Source organism: Populus alba, chromosome 5 (genome assembly GCF_005239225.2).
Source record: "Populus alba chromosome 5, ASM523922v2, whole genome shotgun sequence".
NCBI lineage: Eukaryota > Viridiplantae > Streptophyta > Magnoliopsida > Malpighiales > Salicaceae > Populus > Populus alba.
In genome coordinates this window covers 3,475,626-3,500,721 of record NC_133288.1, presented here as the reverse complement: position 1 = coordinate 3,500,721, position 25,096 = coordinate 3,475,626, and the positions used below count along the sequence as shown (strand labels likewise).

At 36.7% G+C, this 25,096-nt stretch overlaps 3 protein-coding genes, 6 non-coding genes and 1 pseudogene across 9 annotated transcripts; 1 reads left to right on the top strand and 9 right to left on the bottom strand.

Moving 5' to 3' along the window:
* Nucleotides 1-3,663: 3,663 nt before the first annotated feature.
* LOC118051527 (U5 spliceosomal RNA) lies at nt 3,664-3,779 on the bottom strand. Its single transcript, XR_004688038.1, has one exon. It is a non-coding gene; the product is annotated as a U5 spliceosomal RNA (small nuclear RNA).
* A 935-nt stretch (nt 3,780-4,714) lies between these two features.
* LOC118051525 (U1 spliceosomal RNA) lies at nt 4,715-4,875 on the bottom strand. The gene has a single exon (XR_004688036.1). It is a non-coding gene; the product is annotated as a U1 spliceosomal RNA (small nuclear RNA).
* A 1,063-nt stretch (nt 4,876-5,938) lies between these two features.
* On the bottom strand, nt 5,939-6,056 carry LOC118051528 (U5 spliceosomal RNA). The gene has a single exon (XR_004688039.1). It is a non-coding gene; the product is annotated as a U5 spliceosomal RNA (small nuclear RNA).
* Nucleotides 6,057-6,995: 939 nt separating this feature from the next.
* On the bottom strand, nt 6,996-7,160 carry LOC118051523 (U1 spliceosomal RNA). The gene has a single exon (XR_004688034.1). It is a non-coding gene; the product is annotated as a U1 spliceosomal RNA (small nuclear RNA).
* A 607-nt stretch (nt 7,161-7,767) lies between these two features.
* On the bottom strand, nt 7,768-7,885 carry LOC118051529 (U5 spliceosomal RNA). The gene has a single exon (XR_004688040.1). It is a non-coding gene; the product is annotated as a U5 spliceosomal RNA (small nuclear RNA).
* A 1,061-nt stretch (nt 7,886-8,946) lies between these two features.
* Nucleotides 8,947-9,106, bottom strand: LOC118051538 (U1 spliceosomal RNA). The gene has a single exon (XR_004688049.1). It is a non-coding gene; the product is annotated as a U1 spliceosomal RNA (small nuclear RNA).
* A 900-nt stretch (nt 9,107-10,006) lies between these two features.
* LOC118051388 (probable RNA helicase SDE3) lies at nt 10,007-15,843 on the bottom strand. Its single transcript, XM_035062014.2, has 5 exons — nt 15,551-15,843; nt 13,995-14,778; nt 13,750-13,914; nt 10,859-12,316; nt 10,007-10,398 (listed from the first exon to the last, which is right to left on the bottom strand). The coding sequence occupies exons 2-5, from the start codon at nt 14,775-14,777 to the stop codon at nt 10,156-10,158; spliced, it is 2,649 nt and encodes an 882-aa protein (XP_034917905.1). The 5' UTR covers nt 14,778; nt 15,551-15,843; the 3' UTR covers nt 10,007-10,155.
* Nucleotides 15,844-17,970: 2,127 nt separating this feature from the next.
* Nucleotides 17,971-21,941, bottom strand: LOC118051390 (uncharacterized). Its single transcript, XM_035062015.2, has 2 exons — nt 21,838-21,941; nt 17,971-21,035 (listed from the first exon to the last, which is right to left on the bottom strand). Exon 2 carries the CDS (start codon nt 20,452-20,454, stop codon nt 18,949-18,951), a length of 1,506 nt encoding a protein of 501 aa, XP_034917906.1. The 5' UTR covers nt 20,455-21,035; nt 21,838-21,941; the 3' UTR covers nt 17,971-18,948.
* Nucleotides 20,562-21,839, top strand: LOC118051468 (DEAD-box ATP-dependent RNA helicase 35-like; annotated as a pseudogene).
* Nucleotides 21,942-23,766: 1,825 nt separating the features above from the next.
* LOC118051391 (uncharacterized) lies at nt 23,767-24,897 on the bottom strand. Its single transcript, XM_035062016.1, has one exon. It carries the CDS (start codon nt 24,815-24,817, stop codon nt 24,020-24,022), a length of 798 nt encoding a protein of 265 aa, XP_034917907.1. The 5' UTR covers nt 24,818-24,897; the 3' UTR covers nt 23,767-24,019.
* Between the last annotated feature and the right edge of the window lie 199 nt (nt 24,898-25,096).

The following is a 25,096-nucleotide window of genomic DNA, read 5'->3' as shown; positions in this document are numbered from 1 at the left end:
GACTACAGCAACCTCTTAGGGTTCATAGAGGGGGGAAAACATTCCCCAGTTGAAAAAGAAAAGAGGGAAAGGACTCTTATGGATCTTGGTTCACACATCCAAATTCTTTATGCTTTCCGGGCATCATTGTTTAACCTTGTAGTGATTTCTTGTTCCTGCTAACCATTTATATATGAATCAACTATCAAGCGATGAAGCTACTGGAACTGCTTTCTTTAAATGAAGGTTTGCTTGTATGTACCGTCAACTCTTATTTAAGGACTCATCCCATTGCCTACACATTCAAAATTGTGCAAATGCCGATCATAATGACAACAGCAAGAGAAGATTATAAACACAGCATCATTCTTGCCTGCACATTCAAAATCTGAACTCTTACAATTTAGAGAAGACAAGTACCAATCTTTTGATCAAAACACCCCTAGAAAGGCTAGATATTCAAAATTCAGGCCTTCCAATTGAGCCCTGGTTAAAACAGAGACAACCAAGATGACCCAATTGTATATTGAAACTTCTTATAGTTAGAGAACTGCACTGCAAAGAGAAGTTAAGGTTTCTTGATAAAGCCAAGAACCAAACAGTTGTGAAAGTGTGACCCTTTAGTTACTTCATTATCTGCTTCCTCGTAATTTAAAGTCTCAAATTGTTCTCAAAAGACTGCTGCTTTGCTTATTATAAGGAAAGATTAAGACAGGGAAATGCGATTGACATGAAGAGACATGCAACTTAGTAAGGAAGTTGCTTGCACACGGGAAGTCAACAACTGTGCCTTGCTGCTATGGAATGAAAGAAATATGCCTTTTTTAACCATTTCTAAGGTGTGTAAGGAATGGGACCCATGACCCTTGTAAGATGGACCAGTAGGTGGGACCTGAATGGCTGGATTGCTTGACCTTTGGAAATGGACTGGACCCACCCGAAGAAGGGGTTGTAAAGATACTGCTGTTAAACTCGGTTGAATACAGTGGATCAGTAGCCTGTTGAACTCGAGCGAGGTTCGGTTGGGTTTTAAATTAAATTCGATGACCGTTTATCTTGTTGTTAAACTGGGTTAACTGAGTAAATTAATTCTGAATCTAGTTAAAACATAGTTTGAAGCTGTTTAAAATAAATTTTAAAACAATTAAAAAAAAAAGCTAATTCGCTTTAGAAAAACACTTCATATTAGATATGATTTACTTGGATTGCAATAGTTGAATTATGTTCTTCCCCTAAAAAAAACCATTATAATTAGCCTGTAGGGATAGATTACTATTTTCTTATGATTTATTTTGTTATTCATAAACTTTTTGTATAATAAATTTACTTTAATACCCTTAAAAAAAAATTCACTTAACTATGGCAATAGGCATTTTACTTTTTTTTGAACAGTACAATGACTTTATTGTCCTTCAAAGGAAAATCCTCATGGCATCTTTGCAGAGGCCAATTCATCATTTCATGATGGTTTTAGTAATAATTATTTGGTTCGGGGGTGATGTTTTCTTTTAACACATAAAAAAACAAAAAGTTGTTGATGCTTGCACAATATGCATCTGCCACTCCACTGTCTTTAGACGAGTGCGTAGATGATTGCAGTGGTGGAAAAAAACATATTTTGCCGTGCCATTAAATGCATCTCGATGTTCTCTTCCTTCTTAGGTAGCGTATATATGATGATAATATTTGGTTTGGTGTCGGTTTTATTTTATTTTTTCCCCTTCATTTCTCTTTCTTATGCCTCGATTTTCACACTATCCATTGAAAAAACATAGCAGCCTTGAACTTTTTTTCTTTTCAGATTTGGTCCCTATTTTATTTGGAAAAATCAATTCAAATTGGAAAGTTTTTTCAGTTTTAACCTCAAGTTTTTCATCTCTCGAATTTGATCCCCACTCTTTTCTATTTTTTTTAGATGGCTTATAGATTTTTTATTTGTTTCTTGTGATTTCATCCACATTTTTTTTCCCTTGGCTTTTATATCAAAGTTTTTATAGTTTTAAATTTTATCGTTCCAATCAAATTTATGATTTTTTTCAATAGCAATAATATATTTTTTTATAGTTTGGTTCTGTTGATTTTTTTTACTTGTTTCCTTTAACTTTTTATTAAAGTTTTTATGGTTTTTAAATTTATCCTTTGAATCAAGTTTATAATTTTTGTTATAGTAATAGCAATGATAATGATACTGACAATCTTATTAATAATACTACTAATAATGATGATAATATTAATAATAGTGGTAATAATAATAGTTTATTATTATAGTAATATGGGTGATAATAGTAATATTAGTGGTAGTGGTAGTAGTAGTAGTAGTAGTAATAAATGGTGGTAGTGGTAATAATAATTATAATTAAAATAATAATAGTGTCTCATGTGTGTGGCCTCGAGATTGTAAATAATAATAATTATAATTAGAACAAGGAATTATTGTTATTTATCAATGAACAAGGAATTTTTGTCCTTTATCAATGAAATCAAAGGAATAGAAGTTGTCCTTTAGTATTTTGATCACCAAGAAACTTACTAGTTAACGAAAGCCTGAGTAAGGGAATAAGTTGTAAATAAAAAAAAATACAAATATAAACTATTTTTGAGATACTTAGTTATATGCAATAAAAACAAATTGATAATTACAGCTCAATTAATCATAAATCATCATTAAACAATCCCAAAACCATACGCATAATTAATAATTTGTCCTAAAAACATTCCTTGCTTAAACGTTGTCTTTTCTCTGTGTGGGATTGTAAAGTTGAGCGTATAACGCTTCACTGCATTCCCAATGCACCTGTACACGCATTTTTTCTAGTCCAATGAGTTATATTTAATACCGAGTAGAGATATGTTGATGCTTAAAAAACTGATTGATTGTATGGTAGAGAATCAAAATCCAGAATTAGTGAAGGTTGGAAGTAAAGCATTTCCATCCCAAGTATCTGTTCCCAAAAAAGAACTTCAAAGGTTGATTTGGTGAGAGAATTTGGGCAGCTTCTTACGAAGCTTTGTATCGAGACCTTGATCAATGAATCATCCACAATATCGTGACAATTGATGATAATCTGACTTGGAACAAAAGGAGAAAAAAAAAAGAACAATAAACCATCAGAAATTGCCAAGGAGAAAATGTAGTTCACCTAGAAAGAAAAACAGCACGCAGCTCATTCTTATTAATACAGTGAATAGAATCTAATTTATACTAAGAAGAAATACATACCAATGCGTATTTGACAGTACCAAGCAATGTATAACAGCAGATTACAATGCCATAGAACTTGTTCAGACACAAAATAAGGGCATACCACAGGACTGAAAAGTAGATCACTGCTCCCCGTTTTTTGTCAAGTGAGATTTCAAGGCGTTTACTCTGTAAAAAAAGATGGAATCTAAAAGCAAGAACTTGTTATCATGGGGGATGGAATCAGCATAGCTTGATCACTTACTATGAGTCTTGAGTTAAGTTTTATCCCCTTCAGCAATTTAGAAGCTGAGGTCTGGTGACTCCACAAACGCTTTGACGCAAGTGTCGACAGCCCAGGGAGCTAATGACCAAATATCTTTGAACACCATCCCAATTTGGAAATATAACAAGAATATTGAGCTATTACCGATACACAAGTAAATAAATCTACGATAATTCATTTAAGAGAAGAAAAACATTAAACTGTTCAGTTAGGGTACTTGCCACAAGGAAAAGAACACTCCAAAAATAAGCGTATGCCGCTGATTGCGGCGCGCACACGGTATTCTTTAGTAAAAGGCGAAAGAATAGTTCGCTTTGTGCTCACCGCGCGGCTGCGTACTGTAACCATTCTCTCTGCTCCATTTTTATAGGCACTTGCTCACGGGTTATTTCGTTTCGCTCCGATATGGGTTGTCTTCTAATTCTGTCCCTGCATGCCCGCAAGCAATGAGACAATCAGACCATTTCATGAAAACAAAAACCAGACAAAAGGAAAGATATCATGAAAATCAAACTACGCAGAATGGAAGAATGCCTGATCAGTGTTTAAAACTAGATATGGACTTCAGCAACCTCTTAGGGGTCATAGAGGGGGAAAGACATTCCCCAGTTGAAAAAGAAAAGGGAAAGCACTCTTATGGATCTTGGTTTACACATCCAAATTCTTTATGCTTTCCGGGCATCATTGTTTAACCTTGTAGTCATTTCTTGTTCCTGCTAACCATTTATATATGAATCAACTATCAAGCGATGAAGCTACAGGAACTGCTTTCTTTAAATGAAGGTTTGCTTGTATGTACTGGCAACTCTTATTCAAGACTCATCCCCATTGACTTAAAGCCAAGAAATCTGAGACTACACATAGTTCTTCTTTTTCTCCAATTCTTAGTTGTTTTCATGCGCCTTGTTCAGCTGCTGCTACAATGGGTATCAGCCAGAAAATGCTTGGAAACTAATTTCTGGAAAGTCTAGTGCCTTCTTAATGCTAATTCATACCCGTTGCCTACTTCACTGCTTGGTTAAACAATGATCTGTCTGTTTACTTTCAAACACCATTATAATCTGTAGTTGGCTTTGTGTTTCGAACCCAACTCCGCTAAGCACGATTTTTGTTTCTGCTGCTTGCTAAGCCAAGAATGTTCACCATATCCAGCTGTTTTGATTCCATTACGACGAGGCAAAAATATTACTTCCATTATTAACTCATGGTCCCTTGGTACGTTATTCATTTTGAAAGGTGGGCTTCTCGCAAAGTGTTCACTAGGATTGGACAGGACCGCGACTTGCGCAGCCCTCTCTGCCATTAATTTTGACGTGGGATCTCCCACTTGGGAAGACCTTAAGCCAGCACCCATCCTCAGTGCAATGGATGCCACTGACCTAGGCCATGGACCTTCCTGATCGCTCATCGACCCCGTCTAGGTAAGTATGGAGCATGTTGCTTCGAGCTTCTTATTTATAGATACATTCCTTGCTTAAACGTTGTCTTTTTATGTGTGGGATTGTAAAGTTGAGCGTACAACGCCTCACGCATTCCCAATGCACCTGGACACATTTTCTCTAGTCCAATGAGTTATATTTAATACCGAGTAGAGATATGTTGATGCCTAAAAAACTGATTGATTGTATGGTAGAGAATCAAAATCCAGAATTAGTGAAGGTTCCAAGTAAAGCAGTTCCATCCCAAGCATGTGTTTCCAAAAAAGAACCTCAAAGGTTGATTTGGTAAGAGAATTTGGGCAGCTTCCTCCGAAGCTTTGTATCGAGACCTTGATTAATGAACCATCCCCAATATCGTGACAATTGATGATAATCTGACTCGGAACAAAAGGAGAAAAAAAAAAAAAAGAACAATAACCTATCAGAAATTGCCAAGGAGAAAATGCTGTTCACCTTGAAAGAAAAACAGCCAGCAGCTCATTGTTATTTAATACAGTGAATAGAATCTAATTTGTACTAAGAAGAAATACATACCAATGCGTATTTGAAAGTACCAAGCAATGTATAACAGCAGATTACAATGCCATGGAACTTGTTCAGACACAAAATAATGGCATACCACATGTTGCTTACTACGTCAGATACTGATATGCAGTTGCAGAGATGAGGATCAAGGACTGAAAAGTAGATCACTGCTCCTCCTTTTTTGTTAAGTGAGATTTCAATGCGTTTACTCTTGTTAGTAAAAAATGATGGAATCTAAAAGCACGAACTTGTTATCATGGGGGATAGAATCTGCATAAGCTTGATCACTTACTAAGCGTCTTGAGTTTTATCCCCTTCAGCACTTTAGAAGCTGAGGTCTGGTGACTCCGAAAATGCTTTGACGCAAGTGTCGACAGCAAGAGGAGCTAATGACCAAAGACATTTGTACACCATATCCCAATTTTAAAAAAATACAAGAATATTGGGTAATTACAGCCACACAAGACTGATCCTAAGATGACTTCAATGGTTATAGAGAAACATAACTTTAAACTGTTCGGTTAGAGTACTTCCCGCAAGGAAAAGAACCCTCCAAAAATAAGCGTATGCCGCTGATTGCGGCGCGCACACGGTATTCTTTAGTAAAAGGCGAAAGATTAGTTCGCTTTGTGCTCACCGCGCGGCTGCGTGCTGTAACCATTCTCTCTGCTCCATTTTTATAGGCACTTGCTCACGTGTTATTTCGTATTGCTCCGATATGGGTTGTCTTATAATTCTGTCCCTGCATGCCCGCGAGCAAGGAGACAATCAGACCATTTGATGAAAACAAAAACCAGATAAAAGGAAAGATATCATGAAAATCAAACTACTGGCAGAATTGAAGAATGTCTGATCATTGTTTAAAACTAGATATGGACTTCAGCAACCTCTTAGGGGTCATAGAGGGGGGAAAACATTCCCCAGTTGAAAAAGAAAAGGGAAAGGACTATTATGGATCTTGGCTTACACATCCAATTTCTTTATTCTTTCCGGGCATCGCAGAAGATCCTTCTAGTGATTTCTTGTTCCACCTAACCATTTATATATGAATCAACTATCAAGCGATGAAGCTACGGAAAATAGTTTCTTTCAATGAAGCTTTGCTTGTATGTACTGGCAACTCTTATTCAAGGACTCATCCCCATTGACTTAAAGCCAAGAAATCTGAGACTACACATAGTTCTTCTTTTTCTCCAATTCTTAGTTGTTTTCATGTGCCTTGTTCAGCTGCTGCTGCAATAGGGTATCAGCCAGAAAATGCTTGGAAACTAATTTCTGGAAAGTCTATTGCCTTCTTAATGCTAATTCATACCCGTTGCCTACTTCACTGCTTGGTTAAACAGTGATTTGTCTGTTAACTTTCAAACACCATAAAATCTGTAGTTGGATTTGTGTTTCGAACCCAACTCCCCTAAGCATGACATTTGTTTCTGCTGCTTGTTAAGCCAAGAATGTTCACCATCTCCAAGTTGTTTTGATTCCATTAGGACGAGGCAAAAACATTACTTCCATTAGTAACTCATGGTCCCTTGGTACGTTATTCATTTTGAAAGGTGGGCTTCTTGCAAAGTGTTTACTAGGATTGGACAGGACCGCGACTTGCGCAGCCCCTCTACCACAAATTATGACGTAGGCTCTCCCAACATGGGGAGACCTTAAGCCAGCACCCATCCTAAATGCAATGGACGTCACTGACCTAGCTAGGCCATGGACCTTCATGATTGCCCATTAACCCCGTCCAGGTAAGTATGTCTCTGGTTGCTTTGATCTTCTTATTTATGTTCCCATGCCTTGCCTTGCATCTCATGCTTTCTCGACGTGGGGATTTCCTATATATTAACAATACTCATCCTGTCATCTTCTGCATCAAACATTGAAAAGATGTGAGATCTGCTAAAAATTTCTGAGCCATCACAACAAGTAACAGAGAACAGAAAAAGAGACATTTTGGTGGAATTCATGCCATTGTGAAGGTTCTCCATTGTAAGTTGCAGCTACCATTTTGAATAAAAAAACCACAAGATGCTGCACTGGGTTCATGTCATCGTATGTATGCAAGTAACAAAGAACTTGAGACGATTCTTCTTTAACAATACAGCATAGCACCAACGCACTTTCTCAGTATTATGAAATGGCACACCTTTATCAATTCTCTTGGAAGATCACAAGTAGGACTACCAACAGATAATACAACCACGGGCACAAAGTGAAATCAGTATTATGAAACTAGATGTCAATGCTAAATACATTAAGCAGTTTAATGACATTATTCTTACATGGAGAAGATTTATCGGTAAGATCTTCCTCAAGAACTCAAACCACAGATGATAAGGCTTGGGACTAGAATTGCTAGGGCTCCCCTTCAGAAGAAGAACACCCTCAAAAAAATTAGCGTATGCCGCTGTTTGCGGAGAGCACACAGTATTCTTTAGTAAAAGGCGAAAGAATAGTTCGCTCTGTGCTCACCACGCGGCTGCGTGCTTTGAAAGATTATTTGCTTGGGGTTTTATAGGCACTATCTGACAGCTCGTTTTCTTTTTTCGGATATGGGATACATGATAATCACATCCCAACTCACCCTCCCTCGAAGCTGACTGGCCCTTGACGAGTGTGCTATAACTAGAGAGTTATGTTATCGAATAAATAAACAAAAAAGGGGGAAAGAACTAGATGAAGAAAGGTAATACTTCTTGAAATCATGCAGTGAGAGAAATTTATGTAGTCATTTTTGGTTGTGTTCAAAACTAATGAATATCTTGACACCACCAAATTTCTTCCTCAATGGACTACGGGTCTGGTTTTGTATAAAAACTGAATCCCCAACCTCTCATCGTTGTGTTTCCGGAGGCAGAACTGAAGATCCTGTATTAATTTCTTGCCACTGTTACCTTTTGGGTATCAAATGAGGAAGGCTAAATAATGCTGAAGTGCTTTCTTTGCTGGTATGAACTGCCAACATCTATTTTAAGATGTACTTCTCCATGGCCTATAAGCCACAAGTGTCATGCTATAGTTTCTTTCCCCCCATTTCTTAAAGAGTTCTCTCGAATGCCCGGAGCACTTTTCCCCAGAGAAAGATTGGAAACTTGAAATTTCTTAAGCTTGCATGACCTCTTTGGAAATTAATAAAGTAATCTAACCATCCCTGCCGGATTGGCCAAGGTGATGAAAAATGGGCGAACCCTGATCTTTCTATATGCAATTATCATACTGTCTGTGAGAGTCAGTCCCAGTCTGGGAGGAGTAGGCAAGTTCACCAGAAAGGTCAGACGTGCCATGGCGCACTCGGGCATCTTGGTGCCAAGCAGATATCTGTCCGTGAGAGTCAGTCCCAGTCTGGGAGAAGGGGCGGGCAAGTTCACCAGAGAGGTCAGACGTGCCATGGTGCCAAGCTGCAGTAACTGCCCCCATTAATGAAAGACATCTTGCTCGTTTCTTGAACCTCCATTAGATGTACCTGACGTAGTTAAAAGTGTAAGACTTCACGAGTTGTTATCGCCCACAACAATAAACAAGACATTTACAGACTAGAATTACAGGGGCCGCGACTTGCGCAGCCCCCTCTACCACAAATTTTGACGTAGGATCTCCCACTTGGAGAGACCTTAAGCCAGCACCCATCCTCAGTGCAATGGATGTCACTGACCTAGGCCATGGACCTTTTTGATCGCCCATTGACCCCGTCCAGGTAAGTATGTGAAACGTTGGGAAGGGCTTCATATTTATATTCTCATGCCTTGCCCCGCATCTTATGTTGTTTCGATGTGGGATTGTCTTTTGCATTTCACATCATGTCATCTCTCCTACCTTCTTCATTGCGGCACATCTAACATTATTGCGCATGCGATCCAAGTTCCTGGGGCTATTTATTTTTACATGTTTTTGTCGAGAATATATATTTTTTATTATTTTGATAGAATAATATTAAAAATAAAATTTAAAAAATAAAAAATAAAAAATTATTATTATCATAATATTAAATGGACTCTTATTTAAGCCCGATAATAAAATTTAACCCGATCAACTTTTTCAAATATTTAAAATAAAATCTAAACCAAATCTTGGATTAGCCCTCAAATAAATAAGGTGTTTGAGAGTATGATAATGATTTCTTTTTAAAGTGTTTATTAGACATCAAAACAATTTAAAAACACTAAAAAAATAATTTAAAAAAAATATTCAAATTTTCATTAAAAAAAAAAAACATGTTGAACAATTAAATGATTTTTTATTAGCTGTAGCCTTGGATTGGGTATGGCAAGCATGGAGATTAGTGAATCCCAAGTTTATTTATTTCAAATCATTATTTGTTGCCAACTTTGAAATAGGCCATGAAAATTTTTGATACGAGGAGCTGTAGCGATAGAAGTCGGCAAAAACAGAGACATTCTGTGGACTTTATGCCATTGTGGTGTTTCTCCACAGTTGCTACAGCCATTTTGAAATCTATGCATATCAGGCAGTTTGCATTTTTTTATCAGACAAGGAGGCAAGTAAAGCTGATGAGAAAGGTGGCTAAATGAATATGACAGAAAATTCTGTAAACATCCTTTTCTGTATTATTACAAAAAGGGTCTTTTCTGTATCGTTGCAAAATGGTTATTGTAATAGTCATGAGGCAAATTATAATATGCATCTCACTTGTCCCCTAAAATATAAGTTCGTGAATTCCTTGAAAAGCCCTACTGCAGAAATATTGCTTAAATCTAAGAAAACATAATATGAAAAAGGAAGTCTGAGCAAGTTTATTTCCGGCAGCCAGACCCCTCAGCTGCGTCCGCGACAATCTGTGTAATCTGTGGAACCTCTTCATCAAGTGTCTGAAACCATTCCCTGACTCTCGAATGGCACGAGTTCTCGAATTCACTAGTTGAATTTCTTTTCAGGATAGGCTCTTCACATGCAGAGGATTGTCTTTCAGGTAAAGGGCAGCCCTTGTAGGAGTTATTGTCGGCACAAAACCACAAAAGCTTTTCCCAGCAAGGATCCTTCAAAACGAAGAATTCAGTTGTCATTTAATTTGCTAACATTACAAGCTCACAAAAAAAGACAAAAAAAAGATGGTTTTAGTAACTACATGAACAAGTTCCAAGCATGCTTGACTAATAGTAGATAAAGAGTATGTTCGTCTGTGTGTTGCTTACATGTGTCATGTTTCGACTACATGTGAGTAACCCAGATATCAACATAAATGCTAAAAACAGCATGCAACATGCATATTCCATATCAAACATGATGAACTAATTTGACCCTCTGGACATGCTTTGCAACAACCCAGAAGAAAAGTCTGACACAACGACACGAAACTTTTGCAGCAAGGAAAGATGAGAGGTCAGGAGATATGATTGGAAAGTTCTTAGTTGCATTCCTTAGCAGAAAGGAGCTTGAACCAGAAAAGGTGGATAAAAATGCGTTGGATTGAAACCATGAGTGGAGAAGAGGAAGTACCAGGCTGACTATGTGTGGATTCCCAACAATGATAAGCAAGGATCTGGCTCGGGTAATTGCAACATTAAACCTCTTTGGGTTGCTAAGAAACCCCAGACGGTAGGTTCTGTCAAAGTCATTGTGCTTTATAGTTGACCTTACCGTAGATACGATAATGACCTCTCTCTCCTGTCCCTGAAACTGTTCAACACTCCCAACCTTAACATCCGACAATTCCCAATTTTCAAGTACCTTTTTGATCTTCAGGACCTGCTGCCGATAAGGTGTTATTACTCCTATATCTGCCTCATCTAGATCTCCACTTGCTCTGAGCTTTTTGATAACTTCAACAACCTTGCTGGCCTCGATTCTGTTAAACCATGAAGGATTGTTTCTTTCTCTCTCGTCGAAGCCTTGAATTCCAAAGAATAAAACTGGAAATTCTTTATTAGGAAGAAAATCCACAATAGAACTAATGGAGGAAGAGGCATCTTCTTTACATGCAAGCAACTCCCCTTCATAGAAAAGTTTTGATGGCAGGTGTAGAATTGCTGCATGACATCGATAATTCCTCACTAATTTTATTACAAAACCTTCATCACCATTTCTGTAAGGTTCACATTCAAACAGCCTTTCAAGATAAGATTTTCCCAACCCAAAAGCCTTAGCATCTTTGGAATATATGACAGGACCTAGTTGCTGTGGGTCACCTGCTAGAACAATGACAGTTTCCCTGCTGCAAAAGTTAGCTATAGGAACCATGCTTTCTGGTTCTGAAGCCTGGCCAGATTCATCTAAGAAGATATGAGAGAAATGGCCACTGCTGACACCTTCTGCGTACAGTAGGGATGAACTCATATACGTAGAAATAATGATCCTGTATTGTACCAAGGCCCTGAGAGGAGGACATTGAAAAATGGATTCGTCAAAATAGCAAAAGCGGATATGATCAGGGTGAACGTCTTCATAAGAACGGCTACTTGCGTTTAGCCTAAAGATCTGATTCTCTTTGACTTTAGCAACATCATTGCCAATGAGTTTTTCTAATATGTGATCTGCTGCACTGTTCGAAGCAGCACACACAAGAATTCGATCATTCTTTCTTGTTGCATATATTTGCAACATTGCTTCCACCAAGGTCATTGTTTTACCAGTACCTGGAGGCCCATAAATGACATAGGGAGGAGCACCTTCACAGCCAAGGATCATCTCAACAGAACGTATCTGCTCCTGATTGAGACTACTATTAAAAGGCACGAACCCAGGTGTCTTGATCAGTCTCCTTTTGGTTGATTCAGATGGAAATAGAAGATCATGCTCTAAGCCCCCTGCTGCTTGCACAGCTTGATACAACCTCCTCGTATTCACCCTATTATATGTAAATCGAACATTATATAAGTTTCCATCCCGGTGATGGGTAAGAAGATTGTTGGTAAATTTCAAAAGCACTTCATCAGCCTCAACTCGGTAAATGCATCCCTGAAACAGAAAGGTAATACTATTTTAAATGAAATGAAATAGACAAAAGACTGGTTTTTCAAAATCAGACATGCCAATTGCCAAGAGAAAACCAAACCCTCTTCCTCCCATTGAAGAAATTAGAACCAGCCCTGATAAGGGAAAAATCACTTTAAGGAGGTAAAGATTGATAGGGTGAGGCTGGCCTGTTAGTTCAGTTACAAGTGTCACAGGATAAGTTAAAGCATGAGATAAATATACACAGAATGAAATAGACAGGGCAAATTCTGTGTATATTTTGGTCAGCAAGATGTTATTCGAGGCATGCTATCTTCAGCTACCTCCTTTTTTATAGTTTAATAGTCTGGGGAAAGAAGGATTCAAACTTGCAACTTCCTCTGCCACCTTGATCTGTCACGACCAATTTTCTCCTGTCATTATGACACTACGAAAGCAACTTTACTCCACAAAGCAACATGAAGGGCAGGGAAACTACTCATCACATCCTTGACTCATTGTTACTAAATATTTTGGTGACTATCAATAGATTTTTCTTCCCAAACATGTTCTTTGACCAATGCAATAGCCGAATGTTGTGCAAGATGCAGATCTTATTGAATCCATATAGAACAATTGGATAAAATAACTTCCTTCTCATGTTTCTTCTTCTATGCATCAGTGATCCTTTACCAAGAAAGGGGGGGGGGAGTTCTAAGCTCAAATATATGGATGGTAGCAATCATTTTATCACCATCATTCACCTCGTTAATGGTAAAAGAAGTACCCCATCCTCTGACATTCTATATCGATTGCAAGAAAACCTTTTCAGCTAGGTATTCCAGCACACTGGATGAAGCTAGCAGGTAATTATCTATTAAATAATTCACATTGAACAGCAAAGTATTATTTGAAGCAATGGGTTCTTGAGCGTCTGGTAAACGCATATCTAAGAAATTAACAAGGGAATCTCATTAAAGGTGTATAAAGTGAATTGCCAAATTAACATTTTCTATAACTTGCAATTTTGAATAACTTTAAAAAAACGAGAACTAAATCAGGCTCAAAGCTTCCTGCTAAAAAGCATTCTGTAATTCTCAAGTTTAAATAACCTAGCTCTCAAGTTACACATCAACTAACCAACTCACCCTCCCCAAAAGAGTTACTTGCAAGAATAAAATGACTCACTACAATGATAACTACAATAAAATCATAACTTTTTCATAGTTCAGAAGAGCATCACATGCACCGGATGCAAATTTGTACGTCATATTGAGTTATTTACCATGTGTTGTTTGATGTATAATCTATTATTTATGCAACTATTCTGTAACCCATATTGATGCCCTTCTTATATGTGGTGATCCAATTTGCATCCTTCCATGAAAAGCAAATATTCATTTTGCATGTATGCATACTTCTATGAGATAGATCTTTCTTCCAGAATAGGAACAAACCTGATATGCATTGCTGTCAGGTGCATTTTCAAGCCTCACAAAAACAAGATCACCACTCACAAGTGAAGGCCTTCGTTCAGCCAGCCCAGGGACCTCGAGAGCCAAAAACTGAGACCCCTTCCTTCTCATGTTAACACACTCCATGTTATGGCACCTCATTTCTTCCTGAAAATATATGACAAATGTTAGACCCTAAAGACATTGAGTATTTGTACATTCCTGAAATTGCAAATCATTTATATTACCTCTAGATGTAGCTCTTCCATTACAACCAATATACTGAAGAATGCAGCATAGGTCCCCATACTCAAATCTTCCATCATAACATCAGGGACTTGCTTATTCTTCAATAACTCTCTGAGATTACTGGGTATTGGAAATTGAGGAAGCCTATACTTAAATCCATGAGTTGTTTCCCTGGCAGGACGCGGGGAAACCACATGCTCATCAACTACAAATTGTTTTCTTCTTGGTGTTTTTGAAAATGGTCTGTTGGGAGCCAGAGAACGGGAGACATTGTCTTCAGCCAAAAGAAAAACAACGCGTTCAATCCTATCATCACCTGCATCAAAATATACCACAGATGTGTGCAACCCCATTTCCTTTGGTTTGCAAGATAACCAAACGGTAAGTGTATCATGCGGCTGAAGTACTCTGTCCTCGAGGGAATATCCCTCCATGAAGCCATATAATTTTTCTGCATTCGAGTTTGCAGATGGAGGTTCTTTCAAAGACAAAGTAAACGAGTCTGCAGGATTTGAGCAGAATATCCTCACTCCCCAAAGCTCCACGGGATCACCAGTGGTGTTTGCTATTGTAATCGCACATTTTGAAATTTCACCTACAAGAATAGTATGGGGCTTCCCTTGCACAAAGGGAAATGGGATAGATATAACGATTGGTCCTTCAGTGGCAGGATCATAGTTGCAGACAGATTTGTCATCCTCAAAATCGATGAACCCAATCTCACCCATGTCTCCGATGATGGAGTATTCGTCATCCCAGTTATCCTTTCTGATTGTATCCATCCTAACAACAATGCACCAACGATTAGTAAGGAAAGTACAGCTTGCATCTAATATTAAATCTCCAGAAGGTAACCAGTAGCTGAAACATAATTATACAGCAGAAACTTTAAGTAAATGATTAAACGACTGAATTTTCATGTGCAGGCAGATGTACACATACAAGCAAAAACTAAAGACAACAGCACCCTCATGAACTGTAAAATATATCACAAAATCGTCATAAAATGCAAACCCAGTTTTTTCGATTCTCAACCAGTTTTTTAAACTGCGCTGGTCATGAAACTAGGTATTCCAGTATTTATGTTTAAACATCAGATTATACAAGATTTCTAGTCAGTGATTAGTTTTATAAGCATTTGATCAGAATTCGGTGATACCCTCTTAACTAAACTGATGATTCACATGCCCTAGAGAAAATTTATATCAGCATATAAGCAGAATCCAAACAGAACAACTGACAGGGAAAATAATTAAAAAAGAAAAGGCTGGCCATAAAGTACACTCTAGATGGCAACTCGTAACATCCATTCCAAGTCTCAGCCACAAATAAATCGAGCAAAAATCCACTAAAATGACTTCCATTTCTGTTCTTAAATTATGACCAGCCTAAAAATTGACGGCAAAAAGAAACTATCAGAATCAAAGGCACATGCAAACCAAGTCAAATTGTGCAAATGCCGATCATAAGGGCAACAACAAGAGAAGATTATAAACACAGCATCATTCTTTCCTGCACATTCAAAATCTAAACTCTTAAAAGAGAAGACAAGTACCAATCTTTTGATCAAAACACCCCAAGAAAGGCTAGATATTCAAAATTCAGGCCTTCCAATTGAGCCCTGGTTAAAACAGAGACAACGTAGATGACCCAATTGTATATTGCAACTTCTTATAGTTAGAGAACTGCACTGCAAAGAGAAGTTAAAGTTTCTTGATAAAGCCAAGAACCAAACAGTTGTGAAAGTGTGACCCTTTAGTTACTTCATTATCTGGTTCCCCGTAATTTAAAGTCTCAAATTGTTCTCAAAAGACTGTTGCTTTACTTATTATAAGGAAAGATTAAGACAGGGAAATGCGATTGACATGAAGAGACATGCAACTTAGTAAGGAAGTTGCTTGCAGACAGGAAGTCAACAACTGTGCCTTGCTGCCATGGAATGAAAGAAATATGACTTTTTTAACCATTTCTAAGGTGTGTAAGGAATGGGACCCATGACCGTTGTAAGATGGACCAGTAGCTGACTTGGTGGGACCTGAATGGCTGGATTGCATGACCTTCGGAAATGGACTGGACCCGCCCGAATAAGGGGTTGTTGAGATTACTGCTGTTAAACTCGGTTGAATACAGTGGATCAGTAACCTGTTCAAGGGGAGGTAGATTGACTTGAGTTTTAAATTAAATTGGATGATAGTTTATCTTGTTGAAAAGAATTGGGTTAACTAAGTAAATCAATTCTTAACCCGGTTAAAATATAGCTTGAAGTTGTTTAAAATAAATTTTAAAACAATTAAAAGAAAAGTTAATATGTGTGGAAAAAATATTGTATATTAGACTTGATTTACAATAGATTACAATAGTAGAATTATGTTCTTACCCCTAAAAAAAAAAACCTATTAAAATTAGCTTGTGAGGATAGACTGGTATTTTCATATGGTTCATTTTGAAATTCTTCAATTGTTGAGATTATTTTTGTCTTTTTGTATAATGGATTTACTATAATAAGCTTAAAAACAATTTTTAACTTAACTATGATTAGAGGTATTGTTGATTGTATGCTTTTTTTAGAGCAATGACTCCATCACCATTAAAAGGAAAATCCTTAAAGCATCTTTGCAAGGTCAATTCATCATTTCATGATGGTTTTTTAGCCATAGTTATTTGATCCTAAGGTGATGGTTTTTTTTTTTTAAACTAAAAAAGGTGAAAAGTCACCCCGTCGCCTTCAAGCGAGCGTATGGATGATTGCGATGGTGAAAAAAATATTTCGTCGTGCCATTGGATGCATCTTAGTGTTCCTTTTCATCTTGGGTGGTGTTTGTAGGATGGTAATGTCCGGTTTTGCACCAGTTTAATTTTCTTTTCCCCCAACATTTTGTTTCTCATATGCCTTGGTTTTCAAGTTGTCCATGGCAAAAAAACATAATAGCTCCTGAACTTCTTTTCTTTCCAGATTCAATTCCTGATTTTTTTTTTAAATCACTTTAAATTGAAATTGGTCCTCACTCTTTTGATTTTTTTTTTCAATTTTATCCTCAAAGTTTTTCATCTCTCGAAATTAGTCCCCACTCTTTTGATTTTTTTTAGATGATTTATAGATTTTATTTGTTTCTTGCGATTTCATCCTCATTTTTTTTCCTTGGCTTTTTTGTCAAATCTTTCATAGTTTTTAATTTTATCATTTAAAAGATATTTATGATTTTTTTTTAATAGTAATAATATTTGTTTCAGTTTGGTCTTTATTTTTTTTTATTTTTTTGTCCTTTTATCAAAGTTTTTATGGTTTTTAATTTTATCTTTCAAATCAAGTTTATATTTTTGGTCATTATAATAATAACAATAACAATAACAATACCAATAATATTATTAATAATACTACTAATAGTGATGATAATACTAATAATGATAGTAACAATAATAGTTTATTACGATAGCAATGGTGGTGATAATTGTGATGATAATATTTATAATAATAATAACAGTAACAACAACAACAACAACAATAATTGTAGTGATAATAATAATAATAATAGTTGTAATAGTACTGACAAAACCAATAATAATACTAATAATAACCATACTAATTACAATGAAGACAGTAGTTTTTTATGACAATAATAGTTGCAATGATAATAATTGTTGTAATAATAATAAGATTGATTATAGTAGCAATAATATTATTAATAGTAATTTCAATGATAATAATAATAATATTAATAAAATTATGATAATGATAATAATAATAGAATTTTAAAACTGTAGATTCTCTAAAGAGACTCTCTGCTAACCAATTCTCTCTACAAAAACATTACCAAATCTCTCCATATGAGCTCCAAGAAAACCTGTTGTAACTTGGATAATACAACAAGATTAAGAGAACCCTCTACTTCATTTCTTTTAATCATTCCTTTGTTAGGATTAGTAGAGGACTCAACTTATTTAGCAAAGAAGAACAGAGCAGCAACAAAGCTTAAATGAGTTAAAGCAATCTTTATTACACGTTGAGTGGAGATACAAGCCTCCTTGTACAGCACCAACAAGTATCAATTGAGGCTGAGACTGAGAACTGAGCGGTTGAGCACCCAACAGGCATTAATTGATCCAAAGAAATGAGAAGCAGGGCGTTGGCTTTTTTGCTAGTGTTTATTATAGATACAAGAAGCAATCAACATAAACAATTTGCAGACTCCGGAAATCAAAAACTGAATTCCAGTACTAGGCAATTGACCGCTTAATATGCATAAAAGAACTTGAACTTGTGCAGTAGAGTTCCCCCCAACTTCAAGAAATCTGTTAAAACTGTAGGATCTCATGATGATGGCAACCGAGGTATCCTCCATGTGTTCTAAAACTGTAGAGTCTTTGGATAGATGAGAATCTCTGCTACCAATTCTCTCTACAAAAACATTACCAGCCTTCTGAACAACGCATCCAAATCAGCTCCAATAAAACCTGCTGTAACTTGGGCAATTGCACAAGATGAAGAGAAACGTCAAGTTCAATTCTTTGAATCATTCATTCGTTAGGATTAGTAGAGGTCACAATGTTATGTCCAAAGTCAAAACTTGAAATAACTAATTTAAGCTGGAAATCCATCACCTAAAGGAAAACAAGACTGGTTATTGTACATCTTGTAGTTTATACACATAGATTCAGGTGAACACACAATGCAAGGTGAGACTTATTGCCAAAAACAGATCCCTGGAAATCACCGTAAATGTTACAGACCATTCACTAACCAACCATGGAATTTCTGATAATAAAAAAAAATTAAGGGATTTGAAAAAAAAACTATGTGTTTGCTGTGGTACAGATAATGAATGGCAGCACTATAAGGACCGATCTTTATGTGAATGAAGGTGTTATAAGTCAAACAATAAAGTAGAAGACTTGAGTAGTGTGATAACTCAGAAGAGGTACAGCAACCTACAACAGCACTTGAATAGAAAATCTTCACTTCATTTTTCTAATTTGAGAGCTTTCACGCATATATCGGCTTATGATTTCATCATGAGATTCCAGATCCAATAACATCTTAAATGTAGACGAATCTGCCGAGAATCTCCTACCAACCATTTCATCAATAAGTCGTATAGCAGTTGACGGGTCCTGATTTTGAAGAAATCCTTGAATGATAATATTATAAGAACAACTGTCCGGCAAGAAGCCATCATCTTCCATTTTTCGAAACAATTTGTATGCTTCATCTGACAGCCCTTCTTTAAGCAGTCCCTTAATCATGATATTGTATGTCCGTACAGAAGGTTGTATTCCATTAGCAAAAAGCATGGAAAATAGTTCCTTTGCAACTTCAAGCTTCCCAGCAATAAACATGCCTTGAATAAGAATATTATAAAGGACTATATCAGGTTCTAATTTCCTCTCTTGCATTGACTTGAGCAGTTTTAAAGCCTCCTCCAAATGTCCATGTTTGCATAAGCCATCTAGCAAAATCGAGTAAGTCCTCAAATTTGGAAGCATGCCAGAAGAACACATCTTCTTGAATAGCTCTAGCGCTTCAAGAAGACTACTTGCATGGCATAGACCTTGCATAAGAGTGTTGTAAGTGACAGTATTAGGAATCAATTCCTTTTCAGACATTTGAGTAAGTAATGCTTTTGCCTCATCCATCCTTCTACTCTTGCAGTATCCATTGATCAAGATGCTGTAACTACGTACACCAGGTGCACAACCCTTGCCAACCATGATTTCAAACACCTTGCTGGCCTCATTCATTTCGAGCCGTAAACAGTACCCATTCATCAAAGCATTGTAAGTGTAAATATTTGGCTCCACTCCTTTTTCAATCATTGTTTCAAAGACACACCGAGCTTCTGAAACCATTCCTTTTTTGCAGAGTACATCAACCAAAATAGTGAAGGTCACTGTATTTGGCATAACATCCCTACCAGCCATCTCATTAAACAACTCTACTGCTTCTTTAATCCTCCCCTCATTGCAGAGTCCATTGATGAGTGTAGTGAATGTGACAGAATCAGGTTGAATACCCAGTTTGAACATCTTACTCAAGACAGAGACAGCAAAATGAATATGGCTCAAGCGACAAAGAGAGTTAATCAATATATTTAGAGTATAATCATTGTGGGCAACTCCGAACAAATCCATTTGATTGCACAAGCATACAACAGTAGAATACTGTTTCTTTTTGGCAATGGACCCTAAGAATTTGCCAAATTCCACAAAAGAAGGCCTAGGGTTCATGTGGATCATGCGATAGAATGAAGCCATGGCATCGTCAATTCCAATGTCATTGCTGTTATTACTAACAAACCCACCATTGTTTTGAGGCAAAGAAGGTTTCTTAGTACAAGTAGAAGTGGTTAAGTGGTGATGATTGGAGAATAAGAAAGAAGGGAAATCAGGAGGAAGAAGAATACCCATTTCCATTTGTTGTTGTTGAAAACCTCTAAAAGCGCTTTTCCGCGTGAACATCATCATTGTTTGGTTAAAAATCTGCGGTATCTCTTACTGTTTGTTCCTCACCTCCTTCGAATCAGAAGATGAAAGCAATCCTCAATTTTGCCAAGAAAAATGGAAAAATAAACATGGAAAATGGAGTGGTCTTTCATTTTTTCTGTTTAATGATTTTTTTGACAAAATTACCCTTATACTTTATAACTAATACCAAACATATCCTACACACACTTTGTTACTCCGCCGTTTCATTCTACGCGAGAGAGAAGCAACTGAGAAGCTGCTGGTTGTTGTTCATCAAAAGGAAGAGAAGAAATCATAGGTATGCCCAGCTTCTTCTTGTCTCTTACTTGCCTATGGTAAATCACTCACTTCATGTATTGAATACTACCTGTACAGGTAAAAGAATGAGCGTAGAGAGTATGGAGGAAGAGATAACTATGTGGAGTATGTTCCTGTGGTGAAGCGTTGAGCATTGGCAGCTCAAATGATTCTTCAGAGAAGGGGGGACTCCTTTGCTTTAGAGGATGAACTTGAAAAATCTAAACTTGCAGAAGCCAAACCCAGTCTCCTTGTCAAAGCGTCTCAGCTCAAACGTGACCAACCTGAAATTAGTCAGACGGGTTAGATTGTGCAACAAGAAAAAGAAATGATAGAGCATCTATCTGATAAGAAAACACTCATTTCAGTTCGTGAATTGGCCAAGGGAATCACATATACGGAGTCATTGTTGACAGGATGGAAGCCGCCGCTTCCAATCAGGAGAATGTCCACACAAGGAATGTGATGCAATTCGAAAACAGTGGCATATAATAGTTGATGGTGAAAAAAATTCTCCACCGATTAAGAATTTTAAAGATGTGAGGTTTCCCGAGCCTATTTTGAAAATGCTAAAAGCCAAAGGGATCGTGCAACCTACTCCTATTCAGGTCCAAGGTCTTCCTGTTATCTTAACAGGAAGGGACATGACTGGGATTGCCTTTACAGGATCTGGGAAGACTCTTGTTTTTGTGCTTCCACTGATTATGATTGCTTTACAAGAGGAGATTATGATGCCCATCATGCCTGGAGAAGGCCCTGTTGGTTTGATTGTCTGCCCATCAAGAGAACTTGCCAGACAAACTTATGAGGTTGTGGAACAATTTTTGATTCCGATGAGAGAGGCTGGGTATTAAGAACTGAGGCCATTACTATGTATTGGTGGAGTAGATATGAGGTCACAGTTGGAGGTTGTAAAAAAGGGTGTGCACATTGTAGTTGCAACTCCTGGAAGGTTGAAGGACATGCTAGCAAAGAAGAAAATGAGCCTGGACAACTGCAGGTAAGCACCATTTATTTTGTGATACAGTATCGTTTTAGATTAATGAATTTTGTTCTCTTGTTATTGTGATAGTTATGGATTCTTACTTTTTATCTTGTTGAGGGTCTCTGTTTGCTATATGCATCCGTATAGATTTCCTCTTTTTTTCCAGACCCCTTCGAAGCAGAATCAGAAGAAGCAGTAGCTCTTACTGTTCCTCTCCTCCTTCGAAGCCGAAGATGAAAGCTTTTCCACTCAACTCCGTATCTGTTTCTCAATTCTGGGTGTCTTGTCTTCTTGGGTTCAGCTTTGCCAGAACCATTTATGAAAGGAACCCATTAGGTAAGGGACCATTTACTTTTATTTGAAGCCCAATGGCTAATGACTTCACTATCTAACATTTCCTTTAAAAACAGAACATGGTGCAAAAGAAATATAGATTAGATTATATTAAAATTAAAATTAAAAAAATAATTGTATACTTACGTTCATTTCACTCTGTATTGCTACATTATAATAATAAATTTTGTTTTTACATTAAAAAACCATGTAATTAGCTATTAGAAATAATACAGAAAATTATAGCTAATAGGCTTTTTTTTCTTTTCCTTTTCTTTTCTTCCCATAAAATTACAACTAGATCATTTTTATTATTAATATTTAAACTACAGTTCTTATTTTTTTTTTTATTTTTATTTTTTGTTCTTTGATCTTTTTATGGAAGTTATATTTTTTTTAATTTCATCATTCCATCCCAATTTACTATATATTATTTTTTTTTCAATTTGATCCTCATTCTTTATATTATTTTTTAGGCCTTTTATTGAATTGATTTTTCTTTTCAATTTCATTATTTAATAAAAAAATTATTTTTGTCTTTTATTTCAAACTTTGATCCTCATTTATTTGATTTTTTTTTTTATCCTTTTTTTCAATTAATTTTTCTTTTTAATTTCACCATTTAATAAAAAATAACATTTATTATGTATTTCGAATTTGATTTTCATTCTTTTAATTTTCATTCTTTATTTTTGGATTCTTTTTGTGTAATTGATATTCTTTTTTCAAATTAATATTTTAATAGTTAATTGGTTGGAAATTAGTTTTTCTTTCTTTCTTTCTCTAGATAGGATGGTTCTAGTCTAATACCCCAAGCACGAGTTTGAAAAGCTAACGCGGGTTGAATTTTTTTTTATTTAGCTTTGTGATTTTTTATGTTTTTTTTTTATTTGGTTATGTCAATCTCATGATCTAGATTTGAGTTTGATCGGTTATTTGGGTTGACTTATAATTGAGTTATATCGTTTGACCCTATTTATAATTTTTTTTTTTCAAGCATTGTTATCATTTTTTTATTGATTTATATTTTTTTTTATCATCTAATTAAAATAAAATCAATTTATTTTATCCAAATGAGCTATAACTCGAGTTATATTTTTAAAAAAAAAAAACATGTTTGTGTTCCCTAAATATCGTTTTTAATATAAAAAAGCCCTACGGCTCAACACGGCTGCACGAATAGTCATAAGCTAATTAAAGTGGATGCATAATTTTTTAGAATCCTTTATCAATGAGAGATGAGAGGCTCACGGCATTGAAGATGCAATTATCCCAATACCATTGTAGCAAAACACACACACATATTAGGTATTGCCCCGTGCTACGCTGAAGATTTCTTAATTCCTCATAGCACTTTTCTTGGACAAAAAAAGAAGAGTTCATCACATAAAGAGTTCAAAAGATTGGATAAGGTTTGCTTGTAGGTCAATACCAGTGAAAGGTGGAAAGAAGAAGATGATCGAGGAAGGAAAAGAATATATACCTATTTCCTTTTTCAAAAGATACTTGTCTAGTTATGATCTCACCTAACCAAAGTCTGAGACCCTTTACCCGCCTGGCAACAGGGTGGATTGCCCTTGAAGCAAGAAACCAGGCTGGTTCTCTCCTGATTTCTTTCCTACAATACTTAAAGCTGCAAAAAGTAATTTGATGCTATTTTGTTATATGTTTGACAGAAAAATCATGGCTATAGACCCTTTAAATAAAACAAGAAATTCTATATTAATTCTGCAACTGCTTACAGAGAAATCTTATTGAAGCAGTAATATAGGAAACATCAAACATATGTCTAGGACAACATAACTGCAACACCAGATAGTTATAATAGGTAAATGAAAGGGAAAATAGACACTTGTAGAGTAGATAATAAGCCCCAAGAAACTTGTGAATTCGACTCAGGAAGGCCTGTGTAATTGCACATAGACATAGTTAATCATTCTGGGACTGGACTCACACTCCTGAGCCATTATATTTCCTTGCAGCCTCTCTGCTGTCAATGGTTGATGTGTAACTATCTTCTCTTGTGGATGGCCTGGTTCCATAGCGCCTAGCAGCTTCCTTGCTGTCCATAGTTTCTGTATAGGCTGGTTGTCTATAGCGGGATCGCGGAGGAGAGGTGGTGGCAGAAGGTTTTGCAACTTCTGCAGTGGATGTTGAATGAGCTGGCCTTGCCCACCCACCACCAGTGATCATGGTCGGTTCCTTGTTGCTACCTTGTTTGCGGTAATAATCATCATAGCTTTCATTTCGAGGCGCATTACCACCGGGCTTGAGCAAATCTTTGTTGTGGAAAACGTTGCTCTCATCGTAGCCTTCATAGCCTGTGGATTTAGGGGCTAGGCGCCAGTATGAAGCATCCCAAGGGGCAATCTTGGGTGGGCTAGCATCAGTTTGCACTTTGGTGATGGATTCCTCAACATTTTGTGGGCGAATATTAACTGAAGCCATAGGTCTACGGAGCTTATCCTCTGCTCCATAAGGATCCTCTGTCAAGCGAGTGCTATGTCTGTACTCAGACTCCAGAGGTGAATGAACTTGCTGTTGAAAAATCGTCTCAGTTTCTGTAACATAGTGATCTGCATTCTTATCAGCGCCATAGAAAATGATTGGCATTTTCCTCCCCTCAGCATCAATGATGACCGGTCGACACACGTGATCAGGAGCGTGGCTTTTTTTGCTCCAAAAATCATCAGAGCTTGGTGTACTGTTGGTGGAATAGTCCCTATACGCGTGACCATACCTAGCCATCACTCTCTTTGTATAGGAACTTCTTGCCTTGTAGGACTCTAGCACTTGGATTTCTTTTCTTGCTTGTGAAAGATGTTAGAACTTTTCTTAAATAGAAAATCTGGACTCTCCTGTTCAAATGAATGATGCCAGATCAGCTATACGATGCATAAAAGGATCTTATGCTGCCTTTTGCTTTGCGCTTTGATACTTCCTTGAAGTTCAATCCACCGGGAAACTTGATAAGGAACCATGTTCTAAGCATTTCATAACAGTGAATTCCAATCCTTTCACTTGGAT